Below are 26,780 nucleotides of genomic sequence, written 5' to 3' on the forward strand. Positions count from 1 at the left end.
CATGCATAATCACATTTGTGGTCACTTTTGATAATGGTGTTTTCCCACTAATGGAACATTACTGCCATCTGTGCATTGCCGTGTTTATAATGTAAAGAAATAGCCTAATAGTATTCTATTCTGTGCATTTGGGGGTGGTATGTAGCATAGTGGATAAGCCTAGTGGTTAGAGCATGGGACAGTAACCGAAAGGTTGCTGGATCGAATCCCCGAACTGACAAGGTAAAAATCTGTCGTTCTGCCACTGAACAAGGCAATTGACCCATTGTTCCCCTGTAGGCCATCATTGTAAATAAGAATTTGTTCTTAAATTACTTAAAAAAAATTAAAAAAATCTTTGAGTTTAACCTGTAGTTCTTGACTCTCTTCAGAAGTAAAAATAAATCATATTCCTGCTTAAATTTAGAAATGTTGTTTTCTTCTTTAACTTTTATGGGCTTTTTCTAAAATAGTGATTTCTTTTTCTTTAATTTCTACATCAGATTTAACTTTTGACAAGTAGGAGATTATCATTCCCTTAATGTACACCTTAATTAAAGACATCTCAAATTATATCGGGGGTCGTCTTTTCTCTGTCCTCTATGTCTACATTTGTAGATGCACTCTGTTCACTCTCCAAATTCTGTCCCTAAATGTATTTTCTATTGGTGTTATTAAGCATGATACTGGAGAATGATCCAATATCAGTAAATCATTAATTTTTTAATCCAGTGAATTTTTTGGGAAGAAAATGTAGTCAATTCTTGAATAGCTTTTCTTACTTCGAGAAGGAGGAATCAGTTCTCAGGTCAGATGCTCATTGTTAGATTCCCAAGTTAAACCAATTGGAGCCAGATTCCATTGCATTCCAAAGCTTGGGGACAAATGATTGCTGGACTCAACACTCAGGGATTCCTAAACATTGATCAGCTTGTTTTTTGAGACATAAAGCCACTTTTTAATCATCTGGGTTTAGGCTTATTTGTTAGCAGAATTCCTTCACTTTGGTGAGGGAGCAAACAAACGTCAACAGACATAACTGCCTGACTCTCTGGGGAAACGCTGTTTCTGCTCAACCATCTGACAAGACACTCATGGGCCATGGCCCAATACTTTGGTAACCAGGCTGAGGTGTGTTTGAGGCGGCATTCTATCTGGGCAGTGAGTGGTACCTGGGACATTGGTCAGGGCAGGGTAAGGACTTAGTCAGTTTGTGCTGGAGTTAGCGCCTAACCCATTAGGGACACTGCCTGACTACCCATTGTTCCCCAAAGCTCTTTGTGAAAATGCCAGAAAAAAAGAACACACTATAAAAAAATGAATTCTGTAACATCTTTATTAGGATAATTCAAATTGCTTGTATATCATCCACACTCAGTAATCATGAACAGAATAATAATACTGGTAAGTGGTTTTCAGATTGTTCACATTATAATGTTACACAGACAGAAGGGAAGTACATACATGGACGTTTAATTATTGTATTTTTTTCATATGTATTTGTTACCTGGTTAATGCAAGCTATAATCTCTGGAGCTCAAGACACAGGTTTAATTAATTATCATCATCATCATCAATATTATCAGACAGTCTAATTAGGCCTATTTTTATTAATTGCACAAACTTTTGAAAGTCATACAAACCTGAATTACTTTGTTTATAGAATTCAAGACAGAGAAAACATGACAGATAACAGTAATGGTTATACAGAAAAGCTTGGCCGAGCTGACTGTTCTAATTGCAACTAGGTTCTTCTGGGCCTTTTTCACTGGGGCCTTGTGCTTAAATGGACTCAGCTAGCTCGCTCTAGGAGGTGTATGAAATTATTCTTCATTTCACAGTAGTCTGACCGCAGCTTAAAAAACTAGTCCTTTCATTTGAATCATGAGCGACCATTTGTAAACAGAGCGGGTAGAAACACTTTTCCCATTTACAATTGTTAACACTAACATCAAAAACTTCCCACAAACCAACACATAAAACCCCTTTAGAGCAAGGGCATCTTGTGTAATGAAAAGGTAACTACACTGAACATAAACCCTACATGCAGGATTACCTTGACAAAGGAGAAATGCTCACTAACAGGGATGTAAACTAATTTGTGCAGAAAAGTTGAAGAGAAATAAGCTTTTTGTGCATATGGAAAATTACTGGGATATTTTATTTCTGCTCATGAAAAATGAGACCAACACTTTAAATGTTGCGTTTGTGAGGTAAAACTACTGCTGATACCTTACTGTAACTCTGAGATGAAATCCTGATGGTTTCGTAAATACAATGTGCACAAACAGGCATACTAACACATAGCACAACTTCATGCACTTTGTCAACACTATGTAGGAAACTTCAAGAATTATACAATTGTATACCACATATTTCTTCCACAATGAAAAAGACGTCCAGTTAAAATGGTCTGTGGCATAGCACCTAGCACAGAAAAAGAGAAACTATAAACAGACTCAACCCACAGGCAATACAACATTCAGGACAACACATCTAAAAACATAACCAAAATCTAGTTTTATGTACAATACTCCAAAATACTTATGTTTAACTCTACCAATCGACAACTTACTTTTTCTACCGGAATATTTCTACCTAAGAACTGCAACCCCATCAGTGTGACAATCAGACTGCAGGGCTACATCTGATTGGAGAAGGAGGTGGGTCCGCCCACAGGACTGTATTCTGATACCTGCTCCTGGTCTCCCTGGGCGCTGTAGCCTCCTGACTGGTCAAAACTGCCCTGGTTGTAGGGCTGCTGCTGGTTGAATGTCTCAGCCTGTTTTTCAGGAGGCGCTCCAGCGTACCGAGCTGGTCCTCCTTTATGCCAACCAGTCTCCTTGAAGACAAACCAGATGTTTCCTGCCCACAGGACGAAGTTTAGGAAGCCAAAAACCTGGGGAGAGACAGAGGTAACACTTGATTTGGATAGTCCATCTGTAGATGCTCTAAATACAAGTAAGATCAGTAAGATTTCAACTATCTACTAACCCTAACCTTAACCCTTATCCTTACCCTAACCCTAACTATAACCCTTATTCTAAACCTAACTGTAACATTAGCAAGCAGTTGCTTATCAACAGATAGTTTGTTGATAGTATGACCATCTGTAGAGTATCTACAGATGGACTAGCCGGACTATCTAAATAAAGTATGACCGAGACAGAGTATCACAGCAAAACAAACATACTATGGTTTAAAATGTGTGTTTTGGTAGTGTGCAGTTCACAGTCTGACGCACCACAGAGGTATTGAGGCCTGACCAGCGGGGTCCTTGCACTGAGCCACACTTGTTGGTCATGACCTTACAGGCAGACATGAGCTCCTGCACCTCATCTGGGTCTGTGGCCACCTTGATGTCCGACAGGGCTTTAGCCCAGGCTGAAGAACTGACCAGCCACATGAAGGAGAACACCACGGTCACTATAAAGTCCTGAGGGGGAGGGGGACATGTTACTGAATATTGTTCAAGTTACTGTTTGCACAACCAGCAGATGTCAAAGGTGCAGGGAGTACAACATACAAAATATATTGTCTGAACTATACACTGCTCAAAAAAATAAAGGGAACACTTAAACAACACAATGTAACTCCAAGTCAATCACACTTCTGTGAAATCAAACTGTCCACTTAGGAAGCAACATTGATTGACAATAAATTTCACATGCTGTTGTGCAAATGGAATAGACAAAAGGTGGAAATTAAAGGCAATTAGCAAGACACCCTCAATAAAGGAGTGATTCTGCAGGTGGTGACCACAGACCACTTCTCAGTTCCTATGCTTCCTGGCTGATGTTTTGGTCACTTTTGAATGCTGGCGGTGCTCTCACTCTAGTGGTAGCATGAGACGGAGTCTACAACCCACACAAGTGGCTCAGGTAGTGCAGCTCATCCAGGATGGCACATCAATGCGAGCTGTGGCAAGAAGGTTTGCTATGTCTGTCAGCGTAGTGTCCAGAGCATGGAGGCGCTACCAGGAGACAGGCCAGTAAATCAGGAGATGTGGAGGAGGCCGTAGGAGGGCAACAACCCAGCAGCAGGACCGCCACCTCCGCCTTTGAGCAGGAGGAGCACTGCCAGAGCCCTGCAAAATGACCTCCAGCAGGCCACAAATGTGCATGTGTCTGCTCAAACGGTCAGAAACAGACTCCATGAGGGTGGTATGAGGGCCCGACGTCCACAGGTGGGGGTTGTGCTTACAGCCCAACACCGTGCAGGACGTTTGGCATTTGCCAGAGAACACCAAGATTGGCAAATTCGCCACTGGCGCCCTGTGCTCTTCACAGATGAAAGCAGGTTAACACTGAGCACATGAGCACATGTGACAGACGTGACAGAGTCTGGAGACGCCGTGGAGAACGTTCTGCTGCCTGCAACATCCTCCAGCATGACCGGTTTGGCGGTGGGTCAGTCATGGTGTGGGGTGGCATTTCTTTGTGGGGCCGCACAGCCCTCCATGTGCTCGCCAGAGGTAGCCTGACTGCCATTAGGTACCGAGATGAGATCCTCAGAGCCCTTGTGAGACCATATGCTGACACATGCACATTTGTGGCCTGCTGGAGGTCATTTTGCAGGGCTCTGGCAGTGCTCCTCCTGCTCAAAGGCGGAGGTAGCGGTCCTGCTGCTGGGTTGTTGCCCTCCTACGGCCTCCTCCACGTCTCCTGATGTACTGGCCTGTCTCCTGGTAGCGCCTCCATGCTCTGGACACTACGCTGACAGACACAGCAAACCTTCTTGCCACAGCTCGCATTGATGTGCCATCCTGGATGAGCTACACTACCTGAGCCACTTGTGTGGGTTGTAGACTCCGTCTCATGCTACCACTAGAGTGAGAGCACCGCCAGCATTCAAAAGTGACCAAAACATCAGCCAGGAAGCATAGGAACTGAGAAGTGGTCTGTGGTCGCCACCTGCAGAACCATTCCTCTATTGGGGGTGTCTTGCTAATTGCCTATAATTTCCACCTTTTGTCTATTCCATTTGCACAACAGCATGTGAAATGTATTGTCAATCAGTGTTGCTTCCTAAGTGGACAGTTTGATTTCACAGAAGTGTGATTGACTTGGAGTTACATTGTGTTGTTTAAGTGTTCCCTTTATTTTTTTGAGCAGTGTATATTGCCGCATGGAAGCACTACAAACACATAGCCTACTATCTTATTCAAAATGTAAAATTGAACATGGAAAAGCGTGAAAGGTGAGCAGCTCACGATCAGAGGGCCTCGGTTGTTCTCGCGGTACTTGTTCTGGAAGAAGATGTAGACTATGGTGGCCATGAAGGAGTAGAGGAAGGCGAACACAGCGATGGTGACAAAGAACTCAGCCGAGGAAGTGTAGTCCCCGATGAGAAAGAGCCTCTCCCTCCTCCCCCCCTCACACAGCGGAGCCTCGAAGGACACCTGGTGCAACCTTCCACAGAGAGGGGGGAACAGAGGAGTCTAAAACACCTGTAGTCACTCTTTAAATAATGGAGGAAATAAGTCTGTTAAAAGTAATCAAAAGACCACTGAGGCTCTTATCTCGTGTGTCTCTGAGTGAAATATTAGCAAAGCTACCACTGACAGCATTTCAGACATCTTGTCTGGTGCTAATAAATGTGTTTGGCCTCCGTTTACAGTGCGAAACAGATGGATCTTAATTGCCTTGACTAAATCTTCCATATGGTGTTAGAAAATACATCTGACATTGTCTCAAATATTAACCCACTAGGCTGGTGTTGAAACGTATACTTTACACGCACGCACATTCGTACGCAAATAAACAGTAACACATTGACAAAGAAGGCATTTTAATGAGGGGCAATGGTTCTGGAGATGGTGACTCCTATTCTCTTTGGATTATTTAAAATGTTAATGGGGCTGCACTGCACTCTTTTTACTGACGCTGATCTTATCGACTCGTTCAGTCCGAAGAACAAATATTGACTAATTTCATTAATTTGAGTCAGTAATGCCCAGACCGCGCAGGACCCCCTACCGGCGAACGATTACCTAAAAACAAATGATTCTACAAGCCTCTCGTTCATCATTGGGGGCTTATCGGAGCTGTCATTTGTGACTGGGATTTACAAAAATGTGCTTCAAACATTTGTGATGGCTAGGCATATAAATACGATTATTTATTGATACCTTTGAAATTAGGTTAAATTGTGGCCGCAACCAGACTAGATTGTAGATAACTCTTTTTGAAATTACTTGACTGCCGCGAGGGAGATAAGCACGTTTACGTTTGACGTTTGCAAACTACAGTAGCCCCCCAATCGATTAATGAACGAGTTCGAGTTTGTTGAGCAAAGGCAGGCTGTGAAGGCTGTGTTTTGGTTCGACAAAGCTGTGTCCATCAATAACATTCAATAATCAATTAATTACATTCACTCTTGCACCATACGATGCATTATTAGTTGTAAATATGTATTTTAGTTCCCCTTGCTGCATTCAGCATGATCTATTTTCCTGCGCGTACATATGACAGACCGTTGGTGGTTGGAGTACGTCTCTGGAACCGCTGAGCCGGAGAAGCACATAATGATCCAGCTGTAGGATTCATTGTGGCAAGCAGGTCAAACTAAAATGAATGAGTCACTCGGCAAAATGTATCATGACCCTCGAGTCAGTAAAATTAGTCTTTTAAAAAGAAAGAATCGTTCGCGAACTGCACATCACTAGTTACAATTATCTGTCTGAAATGTTACTAGAGAGTGTTTCGTACCTAAAAGGATAGGCAAAATCGATGCCAATACTGAGGTTGCTGCTGGCCTTGTCAAGCTGGCAGTCCACACTGACCCACAGCTGTCCACTGTAGCCTCCACATGTCGCAAATGCAAAAATTGAAAAAAGCTGTTGAGAAACACAAACAAAAACCACAACATTATTGAATTGGAACTCTGTTCAGGAGTAAATTGCCTAACCATTTAATAACTAATCTGTTTAAAGTCTGAGAGGACATTACTAAAGACCCAACAAACTGAGAACTAGAAGAACCTCAGGGCTAACATGTCTTGCTGTCATTTCCTCTAAAATATTTATGCATCCATCAATTCAAATCAAACTTTATTTGTCACATGCGCCGAATACAACTACTGTAGGTAGACCTTACCGTGAAATGCTTACTTATAAGCCATTAACCAACAGTGCAGTTCATGAAGATTTAAGAAAATATTTACCAAATAAACTAAAGTAAAAAAATAAAATAAAAAAGGTTACACAATAACGTAACAATAACGAGGCTATATACAGGGGGTACTGGTACAGAGTCAGTGTGTGGGGGTACATGTTAGTTAAGGTAATTTGTACATGTAGGTAGGGGTGAAGTGACTATGCATAGATAATAGCAGCAGAGCACAAAACAAATGGGGGGGGGGGGGGGGGGGGGGTCAATGAATAGTCCAGTGGCCATTTGATTAATTGTTCAGCAGTCTTATGGCTTGGGGGTAGAAGCTGTTAAGGAGCCTTTTGGTCCTAGACTTGGCGCTAAGGTACCGCTTGCCGTGCGGTAGCAGAGAAAACAGTCTATAACTTGGGTGACTGGAGTCCATGACAATTTTATGTGCTTTCTTCTGACACCGCCTATTATATAGGTCCTGGATGGCAGGAAGCTTGGCCCCAGTGAGGTACTGAGCCCTACGCACTACCCTCTGTAGTGCCTTGCGGTCAGATGCCGAGCAGTTGCCATACCAGGCGGTGATGCAACCGGTCACTATGCTCTTGATGGTGCAGCTGTATAACTTTTTGAGGATCTGGGGACCCATGCCAAATCAGCTGTCATGTCAAAGATAAACATGAAGGCCAAGCTAGCAGCACTATTCCATCTAAACAATTATTTTGTATTCCGGCAGGCAAAGCAGTGGTCAATTTCAATTAGGCCTCCTCCCACACACAGGTAATTCATATCCACAACCACTATAGAAAAGGCCCATAGAGTTGGTGGAATCGTTGTTTAATTAATTGCCATTTGCGCAGCTGGGCCAGAGTGCTTTAATTAGGTCAGTCGGAAATGTCCGACAGATCTCATCTCATTAAAAGGAGGAAATCGCCCCAACTCTGTCTAATCCAGACATTCTGTGCGTCCACGATTCTGTTATCTTTCATCAAAACTATCTGTAGCGATCGGGAGAGCGGGTCATCAGTTATTGTTTATAGTTATTACCGTGGAGCGCAGCTTGGAGCGCACGCTTCAAACCTATTGTGTTATGTCAATGGGCAATGATCACGGCCCTATAGATCATCACAGGTCAATTATGCCATTGATATCTGGTTAAAATGTAACGAAATGACATGTACATATGAAAACAAACCTGGAAGGATGAAATATGAAATGTAATTATTATTTGGTGAATTGATAAATCCTGATATCAAACTGATTGAGATTATTGACTGAATAACTGATAACTGATCGATTTATTTGCATTATTATTCTCATGATTATGATTTATGGTTAGAATCCTAAATAACTCAATCATGATTCATATTGAATTTCTATTGAACTGAATTACCTAATTATGTTAATAATGAATGTTATGATTAGACTTTTGTGATTATGAATTTGATTGGATACATGTTATTCTTTTTCCTTTTGTTATGCAGCACAGACTGACTACCCAGTAAATATACCACATTGTGGTTAAAGGAATTCCTGCCTCAGTCTCCTCCAGTCCTCTCAACTTACCCATGACCACCTGTTCACCTTCACTATTGTCAGTCTGTCTAGCCCCCCACACAGATTCCAATAATCGTTCAACAACTCTCTCTGTGGTGGACTCACCCTGCAGACTTATACAGAGGCAGCGATACGGCTATGGCTAGCAATGTCTGGAGTACCCACACAAGGAAGAGTGAGACAGGTTGAGAAAGACAGAGACACACAGACGGAGAATGAAACAGAGAAGAAAATATTTTCAACGTGAAGGATCTTTATAGTGTAAATTACAGGCCTGACAAAGTACAGTTGAAGACGGAAGTTTACATACACTTAGGTTGGAGTCATTAAAACTCGTTTCTCAACCACTCCACAAACTATAGTTTTGGCAAGTCGGGTTAGGACATGTACTTTTTGCATGACACAAGTCATTTTTCCAACAATTGTTTACAGACAGATTATTTCACTTATAATTCACTGTATCACAATTCCAGTGGGTCAGAAGTTTACATACACTAAGTTAACTATGCCCTTAAACCACTTGGAAAATTACAGAAAATTATGTCATGGCTTTAGAAGCTTCTGATAGGCTAATTTACATAATTTGAGTCAATTGGAGGTGTACCTGTGGATGTATTTCAAGGCTTACCTTCACACTCAGTGCCTCTTTGCTTGACATCATGGAAAAATCAAAAGAAATCAGCCAAGACCTCAGAAAATAAATTGTAGACCTCCACAAGTCTGGTTCATCCTTGGGAGCAATTTCCAAACACCTGAAGGTACCACATTCATCTGTACAAACAATAGTACGCAAGTATAAACACCATGGGACCACGCAGCCGTCATACCGCTCAGGAAGGAGACATGTTCTGTCTCCTAGAGATGAACGTACTTTGGTGCGAAAAGTGCAGATCAATCCCAGAACAACAGCAAAGGATCTTGTGAAGATGCTGGAGGAAACAGGTACACAAGTATCTATATCCACAGTAAAACGAGTCCTATATCGACATAAGCTGAAAGGCCGCTCAGCAAGGAAGAAGCCACTGCTCCAAAACATTAAAAAAACAGACTACGGTTTCCAACTGCACATTGGGACAAAGATCATACTTTTTGGAGAAATGTCCTCTGGTCTGATGAAACAAAAATAGAACTGTTTGGCCATAATGACCATTGTTATGTTTGGAGGAAAAAGAGGGAGGCTTGCAAGCCGGAGAACACCATCCCAACCGTGAAGCATGGGGGTGGCAACATCATGTTGTGGGAGTGCTTTGCTGCAGGAGGGACTGGTGCACTTCACAAAATAGATGGCATCATGAGGATGGACAATTATGTGGATATATTGAAGCAACATCTCAAGACATCAGTCAGGAAGTTAAAGCTTGGTCGTAAATGGTCTTCCAAATGGACAATGACCCCAAGCATATTTCCAAAGTTGTGGCAAAATGGCTTAAGGACAACAAAGTCAAGGTATTAGAGTGGCCATCACAAAGCCCTGACCTCAATCCTATAGAAAATCTATGGGCAGAACTGAAAAAGCGTGTGCGAGCAAGGAGGCCTACAAATCTGATTCAGTTACACCATCTCTGTCAGGAGGAATGGGCCAAAATTCACCCAACTTATTGTGGGAAGCTTGTGGAAGGCTACCCGAAACATCTGACCCAAGTTAAACAATTTAAAGGCAATGCTACCAAATATTAATTGAGCGTATGTAAACTTCTGACCCACTAGGAATGTGATGAAAGAAATAAAAGCTGAAATAAATAATTCTCTCTACTATTATTCTGACATTTCACATTCTTCAAATAAAGTGGTGATCCTAACTGACCTAAAACAGGGAAACTTTACTTGGATTAAATGTCAGGAATTGTTAAAAACTGAGTTAAATGTATTTGGCTAAGGTGTATGTAAACTTCCGACTTCAACTGTAAAACAGTCAGAGGAAATACTGTCATTAGAGAAACCAATAGTCATAATCATAGACTCAACAGGGAGAGTTAGGCAAGCATGGTCATTCTGTAGCAGTTGAGTAGGAAAGGGAAAGGGGGATGCCTCCTCAGTTGTACAACTGAATGCATTCAACTGAAATGTGTCTTCCGCATTTAACCCAACCCCTCTGAATCAGAGCGGTGCGCGGGGCTGCCATAATCGACATCCACGTCTCCGGCGCCCAGGGAGCAGTGGGGTAACGGCCTTGCTCAGGGGCAGAATGACAGAACCTTTCGATTACTGGCCCAACGCTCTAACCAACTAGAGCGGGGCTGGACCCAGCAACCCTACAGTAACAGGGCAAGAACACTACCTACGCCATTAAGGTCCAGACCTGTTGGCTGTAGCTGTGCTGTGCCGACATGCAGATGGGCTATAATACTCCAATACACTTGTAATGTCTATGATTGGATCATTGAGGGAGATATGAGGGTCAGTACTGGAGTACCTTAAGGGAGGTGTTGGAAGAATGAGGAACAATAACATTTAATATGATTTAATACACTCCTGTCCTTAAAGCAATGCAGTGGTTTTGAGTGTGCTCCCTAATCCTAGAGCCTGGGGGATTGTCCTTCCCCTGAGGCCAGGACTAATGGGGTGTTACCAATTCTACCTGGGACTATCGGGAGGAATCACAGGCTGTGACAAATGCAGATCTGTAGTTTAATATTGCATAGGTTATCATTTCTATTGTAAAAATACAAACAAATAATTCTCTGTGGCAATGATAGAAGAAAATGCTACGGCTATAAGGAAAAAAACTGTGATTCCATGTATTCATTGTATCTGGTAAATTTCATAACGTAATGACAACGAAATGAAAGAAAGCAAAAGATACAACATCCCTTTGAGGGAACACCTCCCTGTCTATTGTTCTCCAGTGAGATGGTTCTAATACCTATTAAAACGCACATAGAAGTTCTACCTCAAGACACAGATTAGTGTTATAAGCCTGACATGGCAGCTTGGAGGTAGTTATATTAATCACAGTAGTCTACACCACTGAGCATTGAACCTCGGCTCCAAACTCTGTCTCAAACCAGGTATATGTACCCAGATACTTTTGTATAGTGTATCTGAGTGTATGTGGACACCCCTTCAAATTAGTGGATTTGGCTATTTCAGCCACAACTGTTGCTGACAGGTGTATAAAATCGAGCACACCGCCATGCAATCTCTATAGATAAAACATTGGCAGTAGACTGGGCTTATTGTCGAGCTCAGTGACTTTCAACGAGACACCGTCATAGGATGCCACCTTTCCAACTCGTCAAATTTCGGACCTGCTAGAGCTGCCCCAGTCAACTGTAAGTGCTGTTATTGTGAAGTGGAAATGTCTAGGATCAACAACGGATCAGCCGCGAAGTGCTAGGCCACACAAGCTCACAAAACGGGCCGAGTACTGAAGTACATCTGTCCTCGGTTGCAACACTCACTACCGGAAGCAACACAACACTCCATCTGGAAGCAACGTCAGCACAAGAACTGTTCGTCTGGAGCTTCATGAAATGGGTTTCCATGGCCGAGCAGCCTCACACAAGCCTAAGATCACCATGTGCAATGCCAAGTGTCGGCTGGAGAGGTGTAAAGCTGGCTGCCATTGGACTCTGGAGCAGTGGAAACGTTCTCTGGAGTGATGAATCTGGGTTTGGCAGATGCCAGAAGAACACTCCCTGCCCGAATGCATAGTGCGAACTCTAAAGTTTGGTGGAGGAGGAATAATGGTTTGGGCTAGGTCCCTTAGTTCCAGTGAAGGGAAATCTTAACGCTACAGCATATAATGACATTCTAGACAATTCTGTGCTTCCAACTTTGTGGCAACAGTTTGGAGAAGGCCCTTTCCTGGTTCAGCATGACAATGCCCCAGTTCACAAAGCGAGGTCCATGCAGAAATGGTTTGTTGAGATCGGTGTGGAAGAACTTGACTGGCCTGCACAGAGCCCTGACCTCCACCCCATCAAATACTTTTGGGATGAATTGGAAAGCCGACAGCGAGCTAGGCCTAATCACCCAACATCAGTGCCCGACCTCACTAATGCTTGTGGCTGAATGGATGCAAGTCCCCGCAGCAATGTTCCAACATCTAGTGGAAAGCCTTCCCAGAAGAGTGGCAGCTGTTATAGCAGCAAAGAGGGGACCAACTTCATAATAATGCCCATGATTTTGGAATGAGATGTTCGACGAGCAGTTGTCCACATACATTTAGTAATGTAGTGTATAATGATGAAATAACAGGATATATTTCTTTGTCATCACATTACAATTTACCTCCCATGAATGAACTGAATAGTACAGTATGACCCATAGCTGCTGTGGGCCTTTAGGTCTGGTGTGGGAGGCGAGGGCTGATGTCAAAGGTCATGGGGATAGCCTGTGTGTCAAGCTCTCCACCTACAAAGATGTTAAAGAAAGTTTTTCACAATGTATAGGGAACTAGGAGGTTTTCCTGGTTTAGTGGATCAATATTATCAACAAAGGTTTTGTATACATGGGGAGAACTACATCCCAAACATCCCTTCATTCCCATTGAATTCACCCTTGCTGCCTCTCTTCTAACTGAAAAAATGTATTATCTCTTAAAGGAGGTCTGGAGGAGAACAGGGTCATGGATCAGACATACTCTCCAAAAGCTCCCCTCCAACATCACCAGACCATCTTTCTCCTGGAACCCCCAAGGGAAACTGAAAAAGAGGGCACCCATGGAACACATGTTAATTGAATCAGGCACCAACAAAATAGACATAGGATGGAAGAAATGGGAGAGAACTAGCGTATGATGGATAGCAGTGGTCCGTGGCCTATGTTCCCCAAAGAGCAATGGGCCTAATACTTGATGGATTATACTTTGTTTTTGCCTCTGTGATTTGAAGAAATTATGTTGAACTACTTCAGTTATGCACTCCAAAGATGAATCTCATTAGTTATTTCCTTGTCTCCTCTCCTTCATACCCACTGATCTGAAACACAGGCTAGTTTCTTCATCGAAGACACAGGGTAGAGTCCCCCCAAGCGGTAAAGAGAGAAGCAGCAGTACTTCCACTACAAGTCCCTCTCAATGCATCTCAGCAGGACACACCATCTCCTCCTCTTTATCTTGGTCTCTCCAAGCCCATTTTCCATATAAAGCTATTTTCCTAAAGGCTGCTCAAAACCATGATCACCATAATCAGAGCTGACACCTACTTAGCATGCAGCTCCATTCCGCCATTACAGGCAGCTGGATGGCCAGCTTGCCAAAAGGAGGAGATGGCAGTTTGGTTTCAATTCCTGGAAAGGCTGATTAAATGTCTTCTGCCATTTTCAGATTATGCAGCTTGACCTCACACACTCACCTGGGTACGAGCGTCAATATTGACTAACTGGTCTATTAACCAATTTACCAATTTACTTAAGAGGTCTTTTCAAACAGCTCATAATTTTCACAACTTCACAGTATTATTCCAACCTCATAGCGCGGAAATGCAGTAAACAAAACATTAAGAACACCTGCTCTTTCCATGACATAGACTGACCAGGTAAATCGAAGTGAAAGCTATGATCCCTTATTGATGGGGGGGGGGGGGAAACTCAATATTAGGAAGGTGTTCCTAATGTTTGGTATACTCAGTATATATATATAAATCACAGGGAAATCATGTTTTAGACTGCACTGGGCCATTAAGAGTTTACAGTTCAGTTTGCTTCCCTCTACTGGAGGTAATGGGTACTACTGAGCACTAACTACAGTGAAGATGGAAGCCCTTCCATTAACGGACAATTCATTGAAAACATTTAACTTTTAATAATCCTAAATGAGGCATTTAAAACTGTTACAAAAGAGAGTGAAAGTGTATGCTTGAACTAATGTACAATAACTGAACATCACATTCGTCATATGCTGTACACCACATATTAACACAGCCAATATCAGGTGATCTGTGCCACCTTGTGGTGGTAAATGGATATTAAGGGGAAGGTAGTTTAGTAAGAGGGTAGTGTAGTAAGTAGGTAGTTCAGTAAGAGGGTAGTGTAGTAAGTAGGTATTGTAGTAAATAGGTAGACCGTACAGTCCAGTGTGGGAAGTGTTTCATTACAGTTTTTCTCAATTGCTAAAACACTAAAACCCATTGGCTGAACAAAGTTCTCAGTTGCCTGGACTCATTTAGCTAATTATGCAGTCTGTTGTCAATACCTTAAAACATTTCACATGGTAAAACACAATCTGCAGATCTCACTTAGACTTTTCAGCAAAACTCTAAACACATTCTCATTCTCAAAACACATTCTGCACTCTAATGCACATGTCATCCATACTGGTAAACACAAGTGGCAACAATCAAATACAAATAGAGAACACGTGTCATTGATTGAACACAGCCACTCAAAATTTATTTAACCTGTTTCAAATGATGCGACACAACCAATATAAGCCAGTTCAGAGAGCAAACAGGTTGTTGAAGGTGGGAAGGAGAAAGTCTGAGAATGGATAGAATAAACATTGTGAGAGGACGAGGACGAGTGCGTATGCGAGGTGGGCGACGAGGAGGAAGAGGAGGAGGGCAAGAAAGAGGAAGAGGAGGACGAAGAGGAAGAGGAAGACAAAGAGTGGAAATATCTGATGAAATTCGAGCAACAGTTATAGACCATGTTCTTGTCCATGGACTGACAATGAGGGAAGCAGGACTTAAGAGTGCAACCCAATTTGAGCCGATTTTCTGTGTCCACCATAATAAGGACATTCAGAGAAGAGAACAGGTACAGTATACTACTGTATTTTTGTAATTGCAAATTTACTGTACTACACTATATGCACCTGTTTCAATAGACATTTGTAAAGTTAATCACTGTATGTATTGTACTGCATGAATATGTTTTGTAACTGCACAACTACTTTTTGTGGAATTGCAAGGCTGCCACATGCAGGTGGAAGGACAGCTATATTCACTCGGGAGCAAGAGGCCGTTATAGTTGGCATGGTCCTTCAAGATAATGCAATACGACTCAGAGAAATTCAGGAACGAGTGCTACAAGACAACACACACTTCCAGGGAATCCTCCATCGTAACAGGATGCGAATGAAACAAGTATACAGAGTACCTTTTGAACGCAACTCACCAAGGGTGAAAGAACTGCGAGCTCAGTATGTGCAAGTAAGTGTACATTCAGAAACATTTACTGTAATCCAGATTGTCTACAGTACTAATACATACTATGTGAATGACATTACTCTTCAGTACATACAATGTATGTGAATCAGAAGCCTAATTGTACTCTACAGTATAGCACTGTCTCTGTACGACTTACAAAATCCTACATACAGTATATTGTATTTCTACACAGACAATATTTGACTTGGAATCCTTGGACAGACCCCATGAGTTCATCCTTGTCGATGAAGCAGGCTTCAATCTAACAAATAGGAGAAGGAGAGGCCGAAAAACATGATTGGACAGCGGGCCATTGTTGATGTCCCTGGTCAACGAGGTGACAATGTCACAATCTGTGCTGCTATCAGCAACCATGGTGTTCTACATCACCATGTTACACTCGGGCCATATAACACCCAGCACCTTCTAAGATTTATTGCCAATCTAAGAGATATTTTATTTGAGCAGCAGGTTCAAGAGCAGCAGGGTCAAGAGCTAAATGAGAATCCCATTCCCACCTATGTGATTGTCCCACACTATGTCAGTTTCCACCGAGCTGCTCAGGTAAGGGAATGGTTTCACATCAATGGGCAGTTTATGAACTTGTACCTCCCTCCATACTCGCCTTTCCTGTATCCGTTTGAGGAGTTTTTCTCCTCTTGGAGATGGAAAGTGTATGATAGACAACCCTACACCAGAGTAAATCTGCTGCAAGCCATGGATTTAGCCTGTGGTGATATAGGTGAGGAATCATGTCAGGGCTGGATATGGCACAAGAGGCTTCTTCCCCCGTTGCCTCAGGAGGGACAATATTGCTTGTGATGTCGACGAAGTGCTCTGGCCTGACCCAGCCCAAAGACAAGAAGAAGTGCTCTGGCCTGACCCAGCCCAAAGACAAGAAGAAGTGCTCTGGCCTGACCCAGCCCAAAGACAAGAAGAAGTGCTCTGGCCTGACCCAGCCCAAAGACAAGAAGAAGTGCTCTGGCCTGACCCAGCCCAAAGACAAGAAGAAGTGCTCTGGCCTGACCCAGCCCAAAGACAAGAAGAAGTGCTCTGGCCTGACCCAGCCCAAAGACAAGAAGAAGTGCTCTGGCCTGACCCAGCCCAAAGACAAGAAGAAGTGCTCTGGCCTGACCCAGCCCAAAGACAAGAAGAAGTGCTCTGGCCTGACCCAGCCCAAAGACAAGAAGAAGTGCTCTGGCCTGACCCAGCCCAAAGACAAGAAGAAGTGCTCTGGCCTGACCCAGCCCAAAGACAAGAAGAAGTGCTCTGGCCTGACCCAGCCCAAAGACAAGAAGAAGTGCTCTGGCCTGACCCAGCCCAAAGACAAGAAGAAGTGCTCTGGCCTGACCCAGCCCAAAGACAAGAAGAAGTGCTCTGGCCTGACCCAGCCCAAAGACAAGAAGAAGTGCTCTGGCCTGACCCAGCCCAAAGACAAGAAGAAGTGCTCTGGCCTGACCCAGCCCAAAGACAAGAAGAAGTGCTCTGACCTGACCCAGCCCAAAGACAAGAAGAAGTGCTCTGGCCTGACCCAGCCCAAAGACAAGAAGAAGTGCTCTGGCCTGACCCAGCCCAAAGACAAGAAGAAGTGCTCTGACCTGACCCAGCCCAAAGACAAGAAGAAGTGCTCTGGCCTGACCCAGCCCAAAGACAAGAAGAAGTGCTCTGACCTGACCCAGCCCAAAGACAAGAAGAAGTGCTCTGACCTGACCCAGCCCAAAGACAAGAAGAAGTGCTCTGGCCTGACCCAGCCCAAAGACAAGAAGAAGTGCTCTGACCTGACCCAGCCCAAAGACAAGAAGAAGTGCTCTGGCCTGACCCAGCCCAAAGACAAGAAGAAGTGCTCTGGCCTGACCCAGCCCAAAGACAAGAAGAAGTGCTCTGGCCTGACCCAGCCCAAAGACAAGAAGAAGTGCTCTGGCCTGACCCAGCCCAAAGACAAGAAGAAGTGCTCTGGCCTGACCCAGCCCAAAGACAAGAAGAAGTGCTCTGGCCTGACCCAGCCCAAAGACAAGAAGAAGTGCTCTGGCCTGACCCAGCCCAAAGACAAGAAGAAGTGCTCTGGCCTGACCCAGCCCAAAGACAAGAAGAAGTGCTCTGGCCTGACCCAGCCCAAAGACAAGAAGAAGTGCTCTGGCCTGACCCAGCCCAAAGACAAGAAGAAGTGCTCTGGCCTGACCCAGCCCAAAGACAAGAAGAAGTGCTCTGGCCTGACCCAGCCCAAAGACAAGAAGAAGTGCTCTGGCCTGACCCAGCCCAAAGACAAGAAGAAGTGCTCTGGCCTGACCCAGCCCAAAGACAAGAAGAAGTGCTCTGGCCTGACCCAGCCCAAAGACAAGAAGAAGTGCTCTGGCCTGACCCAGCCCAAAGACAAGAAGAAGTGCTCTGGCCTGACCCAGCCCAAAGACAAGAAGAAGTGCTCTGGCCTGACCCAGCCCAAAGACAAGAAGAAGTGCTCTGGCCTGACCCAGCCCAAAGACAAGAAGAAGCACATTGATCACATGTTTACTCCTTTGATTTATGTCTCTTTTAGTATTGTATACTGTAGTACAGTGCATTGTAGGCTGTATACTGTAGTACAGTGCATTGTAGGCTGTATACTGTAGTACAGTGCATTGTAGGCTGTATACTGTAGTACAGTGCATTGTAGGCTGTATACTGTAGTACAGTGCATTGTAGGCTGTATACTGTAGTACAGTGCATTGTAGGCTGTATACTGTAGTACAGTGCATTGTAGGCTGTATACTGTAGTACAGTGCATTGTAGGCTGTATACTGTAGTACAGTGCATTGTAGGCTGTATACTGTAGTACAGTGCATTGTAGGCTGTATACTGTAGTACAGTGCATTGTAGGCTGTATACTGTAGTACAGTGCATTGTAGGCTGTATACTGTAGTACAGTGCATTGTAGGCTGTATACTGTAGTACAGTGCATTGTAGGCTGTATACTGTAGTACAGTGCATTGTAGGCTGTATACTGTAGTACAGTGCATTGTAGGCTGTATACTGTAGTACAGTGCATTGTAGGCTGTATACTGTAGTACAGTGCATTGTAGGCTGTATACTGTAGTACAGTGCATTGTAGGCTGTATACTGTAGTACAGTGCATTGTAGGCTGTATACTGTAGTACAGTGCATTGTAGGCTGTATACTGTAGTACAGTGCATTGTAGGCTGTATACTGTAGTGCAGTGCATTGTAGGCTGTATACTGTAGTACAGTGCATTGTAGGCTGTATACTGTAGTACAGTGCATTGTAGGCTGTATACTGTAGTACAGTGCATTGTAGGCTGTATACTGTAGTACAGTGCATTGTAGGCTGTATACTGTAGTACAGTGCATTGTAGGCTGTATACTGTAGTACAGTGCATTGTAGGCTGTATACTGTAGTACAGTGCATTGTAGGCTGTATACTGTAGTACAGTGCATTGTAGGCTGTATACTGTAGTACAGTGCATTGTAGGCTGTATACTGTACAATGGACAAATTGTATGGCCCTGAACATTGTGCTTTCCATTTATTAACAGTACTGACTGCTCAATAGATTTTGACTGGTTGCAGGTTCATATCAACAAAGAACAAGAATTACAGTATCACAGAGACAAAGGACAAGTTTGTGAGATGCAGGGTACAGTACTGTAAAAATAGGGGTGCAAAGAGGAGGAAGAACAGAAAACAAAATTGCAAAAAAGCAGAGTAGTAATTTCTGATCAATTTTGAGCTACTATGATAGAACATGTTTTCGTTCATCAAAAGACAATGACCGAAAAATATGAATCTTTTTTTAGATTAAAAATGTACTTCTCCCTGAGAATTGTATGTTTTGAACAATGTGTTTTCTATTTTTCGGTGTATTGTTTACTGACTGCTTGAGAGTGTATATCATTTTGTTTATGATTTGAGAGCAGTGTTTGATTTTGAACACAGGTAAAACTGTTTTGAGGCAAATGTTTCATTTTGCGAGAGGAGTTAGAGGTTATGTAAATAGTGCTTGAAGATGAGGTTTTGTGTTTAATGTTTTCAGGAAATGGAGCAAGGTTTCAGAAATTGTGTTTTAGCAATTGAGAAAAACTGTAATAGTGCTGTAATGTGTTCCTGGTTAGGCTGCTGGCTGAGACAGCCTTATGTCATCTCCTTATTTAATTAACCGAGCTTCATATGTGCAGTGCATGAGAGAGTGTGAGTTGTGAGTGTGAGTGTGTGTGAGAGAGCGAGAGAGAGACAGAATCATAATTCTCATGATCATGTAAAATAAAAAATCCTAATTTCATTCTCTATGACACACGCCTATCCTGCATAAATCAAAGATCGATAAAGGTAAAGAAATCTCCATCTGACCATCCCATAGTCCTGCTCTCTGTCCTCTCCAAGGCAGTACAGTGGCTCCATATGTGTGCTAGCTGCTGTGGAGCATTTTGTATTCTCCCTAAGGTGGCATTGCAACAGAGGAGCATATACGGTGTCCAGCAGTGAGCAGAGCAGGATGCTAGGCTAGGAGAGGACATTCTAAAGCACATCTACAATGTACTGTATCAGTCTCTCCGTTCTCTTAACACCCCATTTACCAAGGTATACTGTAAGTCTCTTCTCATTGTCTAATCTCAAGCACAGAGAAGCACAGCAGGATGGCAGAAACAAATACATTCAGTGCTTTAAGTACTGCGATATGGCATTTACCTCTAACATCACACTGTTTTGGTTGAGAGGGATCAGGGGTTTATGAAAAGCAAACAAGCACGCACACACACAACCCACGGTGCACAGATGTCAGTTCAACGTCTAGTTTTGATTTACATTTGGTTGTTGTCAACTAACGTTTTTTTATTAAACGTGAAATCAACAAAAAGTGTCACCATGTCATTGGATTTAGGTGGAAAATTAGGTGAAAAAAATCCAATCAGTTTTCCATGTTGATTCAACATCATCACATGCCATTTTTTCGAAATGATGAGGAAACAATCTTAATTCAGTTTTTGCCCAGTGGAAGTGTTGGGTAGTAACAGGTTACATGTAACGGGGATTACGTAATCTGATTACAAAAAAATAACTGTAATCAACCCAGATTACTTTTTAAAAAATGAATCGGATTACATTCTTAAAAACAGTCGATTACATTTTGGACAATCTGATAAAACCTTTTCATTATTGCTGTTATAAATGACAGCGCACCATTAAGACTTCTCACATGCTCTCAGAAATTATATTGTTCTGCTGATTGCCCTTGAAGGGTGGATGGCTTCTTTTGCATTCAAACTGGTTGAATGAATAGAGGCTTCCAGAATATTTACACCTTGCCCAATGGTCAATCAGACAGCAGTCTGGACTACAGAGTTCCTGCTTGCTGCTTTGAAGCAGTGCAGTTTCACTCTCTCTCTCGCGCCTTTGTGAAATGCTTTCTGATTGTACAATATTTCAACATTTAATTGCGGGAAAAACACTGTATTGAAAGCAACAACTGTTGTTACTGTTGAAGAGAAAACGGTCCCAGCTTTCTGGTCTGATATGTATTTCATATTGAAAAAAGGGCACTCACGGCCATTAAAGGTGGGTGCTGTCATGACTCTCCTGTGAAGATCTGAAGGATCAGGTTACAGTGGGTATGCTCTACAGAGCGCTCTCTCTCGTAGAGCGGGAAGTTGGCTGTTTTATGACAGTCATAAATACAGAAACTCCTTTCCCCACTTCCGCCAAAATGAAAGTTGAGAATCCCTTTGTTACCACAGAGAAAGACTTTTCAGTACGGTAACCTCAAAAGGTTATATATATTTCTGTATTCTAATCAGTTTTAATGGTCACATCTAGGTTCCTGGATCAAATCCCCGAGCTGACAAGGTAAAAATCTATCATTTTGCTCCTGAACAAGGCAGTTAACCCACTGTTCCCTGGTAGGCTGTCATTGTAAATATGAATGTCTTCTTAACTGACTTGCCTAGTAAAATAACATATATGATGAAATATGAAACTATTTGTGAGAAGATGAAATGTGACTTTAGGCTTCTAAATGAGAAAATGTTTTTTTTCATGTAAAGATTATCCAGTCAGTGGCCACGCCATCATGAGCACAATCATTATAGCCAAACATCATGGAATGCCCCTTTCCCCAGAGTTAATATTTGTATTTTATTTTTTTATTTCACCTTTATTTAACCAGGTAGGCTAGTTGAGAACAAGTTCTCATTTGCAACTGCGACCTGGCCAAGATAAAGCATAGCAGTGTGAACAGACAACAACGCAAAGTTACACATGGAGTAAACAATAAACAAGTCAATAACATGGTAGAAAAAAGATAATCTATATACAATGTGTGCAAAAGGCATGAGGAGGTAGGCAATAAATCGAATAATTACAATTTAGCAGATTAACACTGGAGTGATAAATCATCAGATGATCAAGTGCATCATGTGCAAGTAGAGATACTGGTGTGCAAAAGAGCAGAAAAGTAAATAAATAAAAGCAGTATGGGGGTGAGGTAGGTAAATTGGGTGGGCTATATACCGATGGACTATGTACAGCTGCAGCGATCGGTTAGCTGCTCAGATAGCAGATGTTTAGTTGTTGAGGGAGATAAAAGTCTCCAACTTCAGAGATTTTTGCAATTCGTTCCAGTCGCAGGCAGCAGAGAACTGGAAGGAAAGGCGGCCAAATGAGGTTTTAGCTTTAGGGATGATCAGTGAGATACACCTGCTGGAGCGCGTGCTACGGGTGGGTGTAGCCATCGTGACCAGTGAACTGAGATAAGGCTGCACTTTACCTAGCATAGCCTTGTAGATGACCTGGAGCCAGTGGGTCGGACGACGAACATGTAGCGAGGGCCAGCCGACTAGGGCATACAGGTCGCAGTGGTGGGTCGTATAAGGTGCTTTAGTAACAAAACGGATGGCACTGTGATAAACTGCATCCAGTTTGCTGAGTAGAGTATTGGAAGCTATTTTGTAGATGACATCGCCGAAGTCGAGGATCGGTAGGATAGTCAGTTTTACTAGGGTAAGTTTGGCGGCGTGAGTGAAGGAGGCTTTGTTGCGAAATAGAAAGCCGACTCTAGATTTGATTTTGAATTGAAGATGTTTGATATGAGTCTGGAAGGAGAGTTTGCAGTCCAGCCAGACACCTAGGTACTTATAGATGTCCACATATTCTAGATCGGAACCGTCCAGGGTGGTGATGCTAGTCGGGCGTGCGGGTGCAGGCAGCGAACGGTTGAAAAGCATGCATTTGATTTTACTAGCGTTTAAGAGCAGTTGGAGGCCACGGAAGGAGTGTTGTATGGCATTGAAGCTCGTTTGGAGGTTAGATAGCACAGTGTCCAAGAAAGGGCCAGAGGTATACAGAATGGTGTCGTCTGCGTAGAGGTGGATCAGGGAATCGCCCGCAGCAAGAGCAACATCATTGATATATATAGAGAAAAGAGTCGGCCCGAGAATTGAACCCTGTGGTACCCCCATAGAGACTGCCAGAGGACCGGACAACATGCCCTCCGATTTGACACACTGAACTCTGTCTGCAAAGTAGTTGGTGAACCAGGCAAGGCAGTCATTAGAAAAACCGAGGCTACTGAGTCTGCCGATAAGAATATGGTGATTGACAGAGTCGAAAGCCTTGGCCAGGTCGATGAAGACGGCTGACCAGTACTGTCTTTTATCGATGGCGGTTCTGATATCGTTTAGTACCTTGAGCGTGGCTGAGGTGCACCCGTGACCGGCTCGGAAACCGGATTGCACAGCTGAGAAGGTACGGTGGGATTCAAGATGGTCAGTGATCTGTTTGTTGACTTGGCTTTCGAAGACCTTAGATAGACAGGGCAGGATGGATATAGGTCTGTAACAGTTTGGGTCCAGGGTGTCTCCCCCTTTGAAGAGAGGGATGACCGCGGCAGCTTTCCAATCCTTGGGGATCTCAGATGATACGAAGGAGAGGTTGAACAGGCTGGTAATAGGGGGTGCGACAATGGCGGCGGACAGTTTCAGAAATAGGGGGTCCAGATTGTCAAGCCCAGCCGATTTGTTTGGGTCCAGGTTTTGCAGCTCTTTCAGAACATCTGCTATCTGGATTTGGGTAAAGGAGAAGCTGGGGAGGCTTGGGCGAGTAGCAGCGGGGGGGGGGGGGGGGGGGGGCGTAGCTGTTGGCCAAGGTTGGAGTCGCCAGGAGGAAGGCATGGCCAGCCATTGAGAAATGCTTGTTGAAGTTTTCGATTATCACGGATTTATCGGTGGTGACCGTGTTACCTAGCCTCAGTGCAGTGGGCAGCTGGGAGGAGGTGCTCTTGTTCTCCATGGACTTTACAGTATCCCAGAACTTTTTGGAGTTAGAGCTACAGGATGCAAATTTCTGCTTGAAAAAGCTGTCCTTTGCTTTCCTGACTGACTGCGTGTATTGGTTCCTGACTTCCTTGAACAGTTGCATATCGCGGGAACTCTTCGATGCTATTGCAGTTCGCCACAGGATGTTTTTGTGCTGGTCGAGGGCAGTCAGGTCTGGAGTGAACCAAGGCCTATATCTGTTCTTAGTTCTGCATTTTTTGAACGGAGCGTGCTTGTCTAATATGGTGAGGAAGTAACTTTTAAAGAATGACCAGGCATCCTCAACTGACGGGATGAGGTCAATATCCTTCCAGGGTACCCGGGCCAGGTCGATTAGAAAGGCCTGCTCGCAGAAGTGTTTTAGGGAGCGTTTGACAGTGATGAGGGGTGGTCGTTTGACCGCGGACCCGTAGCGGATACAGGCAATGAGGCAGTGATCGCTGAGATCTTGATTGAAGACAGCAGAGGTGTATTTGGAGGGCAAGTTGGTCAGGATAATGTCTATTAGGGTGCCCATGTTTACGGATTTAGGGTTGTACCTGGTGGGTTCCTTGATGATTTGTGTAAGACTGAGGGCATCTAGCTTAGATTGTAGGACTGCCGGGGTGTTAAGCATATCCCAGTTTAGGTCACCTAAACAGAACAAACTCTGAAGCTAGATGGGGGGCGATCAATTCACAGATGGTGTCCAGGGCACAGCTGGGAGCTGAGGGGGGTCGGTAGCAGGCGGAAACAGTGAGAGACTTATTTCTGGATAGATTAATTTTTAAAATTAGAAGTTCGAACTGTTTGGGCAAAGACCTGGAAAGTATGACAGAACTTTGCAGGCTATCTCTGCAGTAGATTGCAACTCCTCCCCCTTTGGCGGTTCTATCTTGACGGAAAGTGTTATAGTTGGGTATGGAAATCTCAGAATCTTTGGTGGCCTTCCTAAGCCAGGATTCAGACACGGCAAGGACATCAGGGTTGGCAGAGTGTGCTAAAGCGGTGAGTAAGACAAACTTAGGGAGGAGGCTTCTGATGTTGACATGCATGAGACCAAGGCTTTGGTCTGGGGACATGCAGGGCCTGGGTTTACCTCCACATCACCCGAGGAACAGAGGAGTAGTAGGATGAGGGTGCGGCTAAAGGCTACCAAAACTGGTCGCCTAGAGCGTTGGGGACAAGGAATAAAAGGAGCAGATTTATGGGCGTGGTAGAATAGATTCTGGGCATAATGTGCAGACAGGGGTATGGTGGGGCATGGGTACAGCGGAGGCAAGCCCAGGCACTGGGTGATGATAAGAGAGGTTGTATCTCTGGACATGCTGGTCACAATGGGTGAGGTCACCGCATGTGTGGGAGGTGGGACAAAGTAGGTATCAGAGGTACGTGGAGTGGAACTACGGGCTCCATTGCAAACCAAAACAATGATAACTAGCCTGAACAACAGTATACAAGGCATATTGATATTTGAGAGAGACATACAGTAAGGCATAAAGTAATTGCAGGTCTTGATTGAGAGAGCTAGCTAAAACAACAGGTGAGGTAACAGCAGCTAGTCAGCTAACACAGCAACAGCAGGTAAAATGGCGATGACTAGGCAGAGAGGGTCGGATTAACTACACACAGAGCCTGAGTTAAAACACAGAGCCGACAGATAAAACACAAACAAACAGAATTGAGTACCGTAAATTAATGGACAGTCCAGCAGGCATCAGCTATGTAGCCAAGTGATCATATTGTCCAGGGGGCAGCCGTAGATGGAGCAGGGAAGCCGCCACTACGCTAGCACGTGGCGTTTAAAGTTAGTAGCCCGGGGGTGGACTGCTCAGACAGAGGGGGTCTGCTCAGGCGGAGGCCGGTTGAGGGCACAGCGGATGGGGTATTTGTCGGCAGACCAGACGTGGTGGTGCGGCGGGGCGCCGTGTCGACAGAGAATCCAAGCCAGATGGCGAAAGAGGTATTGTAGAATTTTGTTTGCTAACTGGTGCTAGCTTCGTGGCAGTGGTGCTAGCTGCAAGCTAGCTGTGAGGATCAGAAGTAGTGGCTCAGGGATTACGGCAGGAATCCGGCGTTGTTGTGGAGAGACAGTCCGATGCTGGTAAATTGGTGAGTAATATCCAGGCTTATAACAGGGCTGGTGTCTGTGCAGAAGGTAAAAGCTGCTAGCAGTGGCTAAAAATGACTAAATAGCTTGTAGCTGATTAGCTGGTTAGCTACTGGGGGTTCTTGAATGTGTTCCAAAGTTAAAAAATAATAGCGATTCCGTATCACATTGGGTGAGGTAGGTTACCGGAAGGTGTAATCGAATTAAAAATCGAAAAGAGATTAAAAAAAATTAAAATATATACAAAAAATACGAAAAATACAAAAGTACACGAGAGGACGAAACGAAACACGCCTACACTGCTACGCCATCTTGGATCATGACAAAATGTACATTTAGTCAAGATAACGCAGGGATGGGGTCCTCACATTGAAATGGCTACCACTCTATAGACCAAGCAGACTAAGGCGTGATCCGGATGTTGCAAAATGCTTTAAACAACTACATTACCAAAGGACAAGACCAGAGAGCATGTAGCAGTAGCTACATGTTGAAATGGTAAAGGAAATCTACAAACTAAAGACCAATTAGTCTGGTAATCTAAGAACAATGGTACTCTGAAAGATCGATTCTCAAGGACATTTCCGAATGGTACTCTGACGTATCCATTATAAAAAGCTAGTGGTTCCTCCTTTAAAAGTTGCGTCATACTGCGGCACACCTTGCAT

The 26,780-nt window shown here is 43.8% G+C and overlaps 1 protein-coding gene across 2 annotated transcripts in view; it reads right to left on the reverse strand.

Annotated features, from left to right (window-relative positions):
- Nucleotides 1–1,297: 1,297 nt before the first annotated feature.
- LOC129815119 (synaptoporin-like) overlaps nt 1,298–26,780 on the reverse strand; it is a 46,067-nt gene continuing 20,584 nt past the window's right edge. Inside the window, exons 3-6 of one of the 2 annotated variants that reach the window (XM_055868504.1) lie at nt 6,690–6,817; nt 5,192–5,390; nt 3,224–3,415; nt 1,298–2,878 (exon numbers count right to left, since the gene is read on the reverse strand). In XM_055868504.1, coding sequence (XP_055724479.1) covers nt 2,621–2,878; nt 3,224–3,415; nt 5,192–5,390; nt 6,690–6,817 — 777 coding nt within the window. In that variant the 3' untranslated portion in view covers nt 1,298–2,620. The remainder of the gene's footprint in view (nt 2,879–3,223; nt 3,416–5,191; nt 5,391–6,689; nt 6,818–26,780) is intronic. The other variant, XM_055868505.1, reaches the window with a different exon arrangement.

Source organism: Salvelinus fontinalis, chromosome 18 (genome assembly GCF_029448725.1).
Source record: "Salvelinus fontinalis isolate EN_2023a chromosome 18, ASM2944872v1, whole genome shotgun sequence".
NCBI classification, from domain to species: Eukaryota; Metazoa; Chordata; class Actinopteri; order Salmoniformes; family Salmonidae; genus Salvelinus; species Salvelinus fontinalis.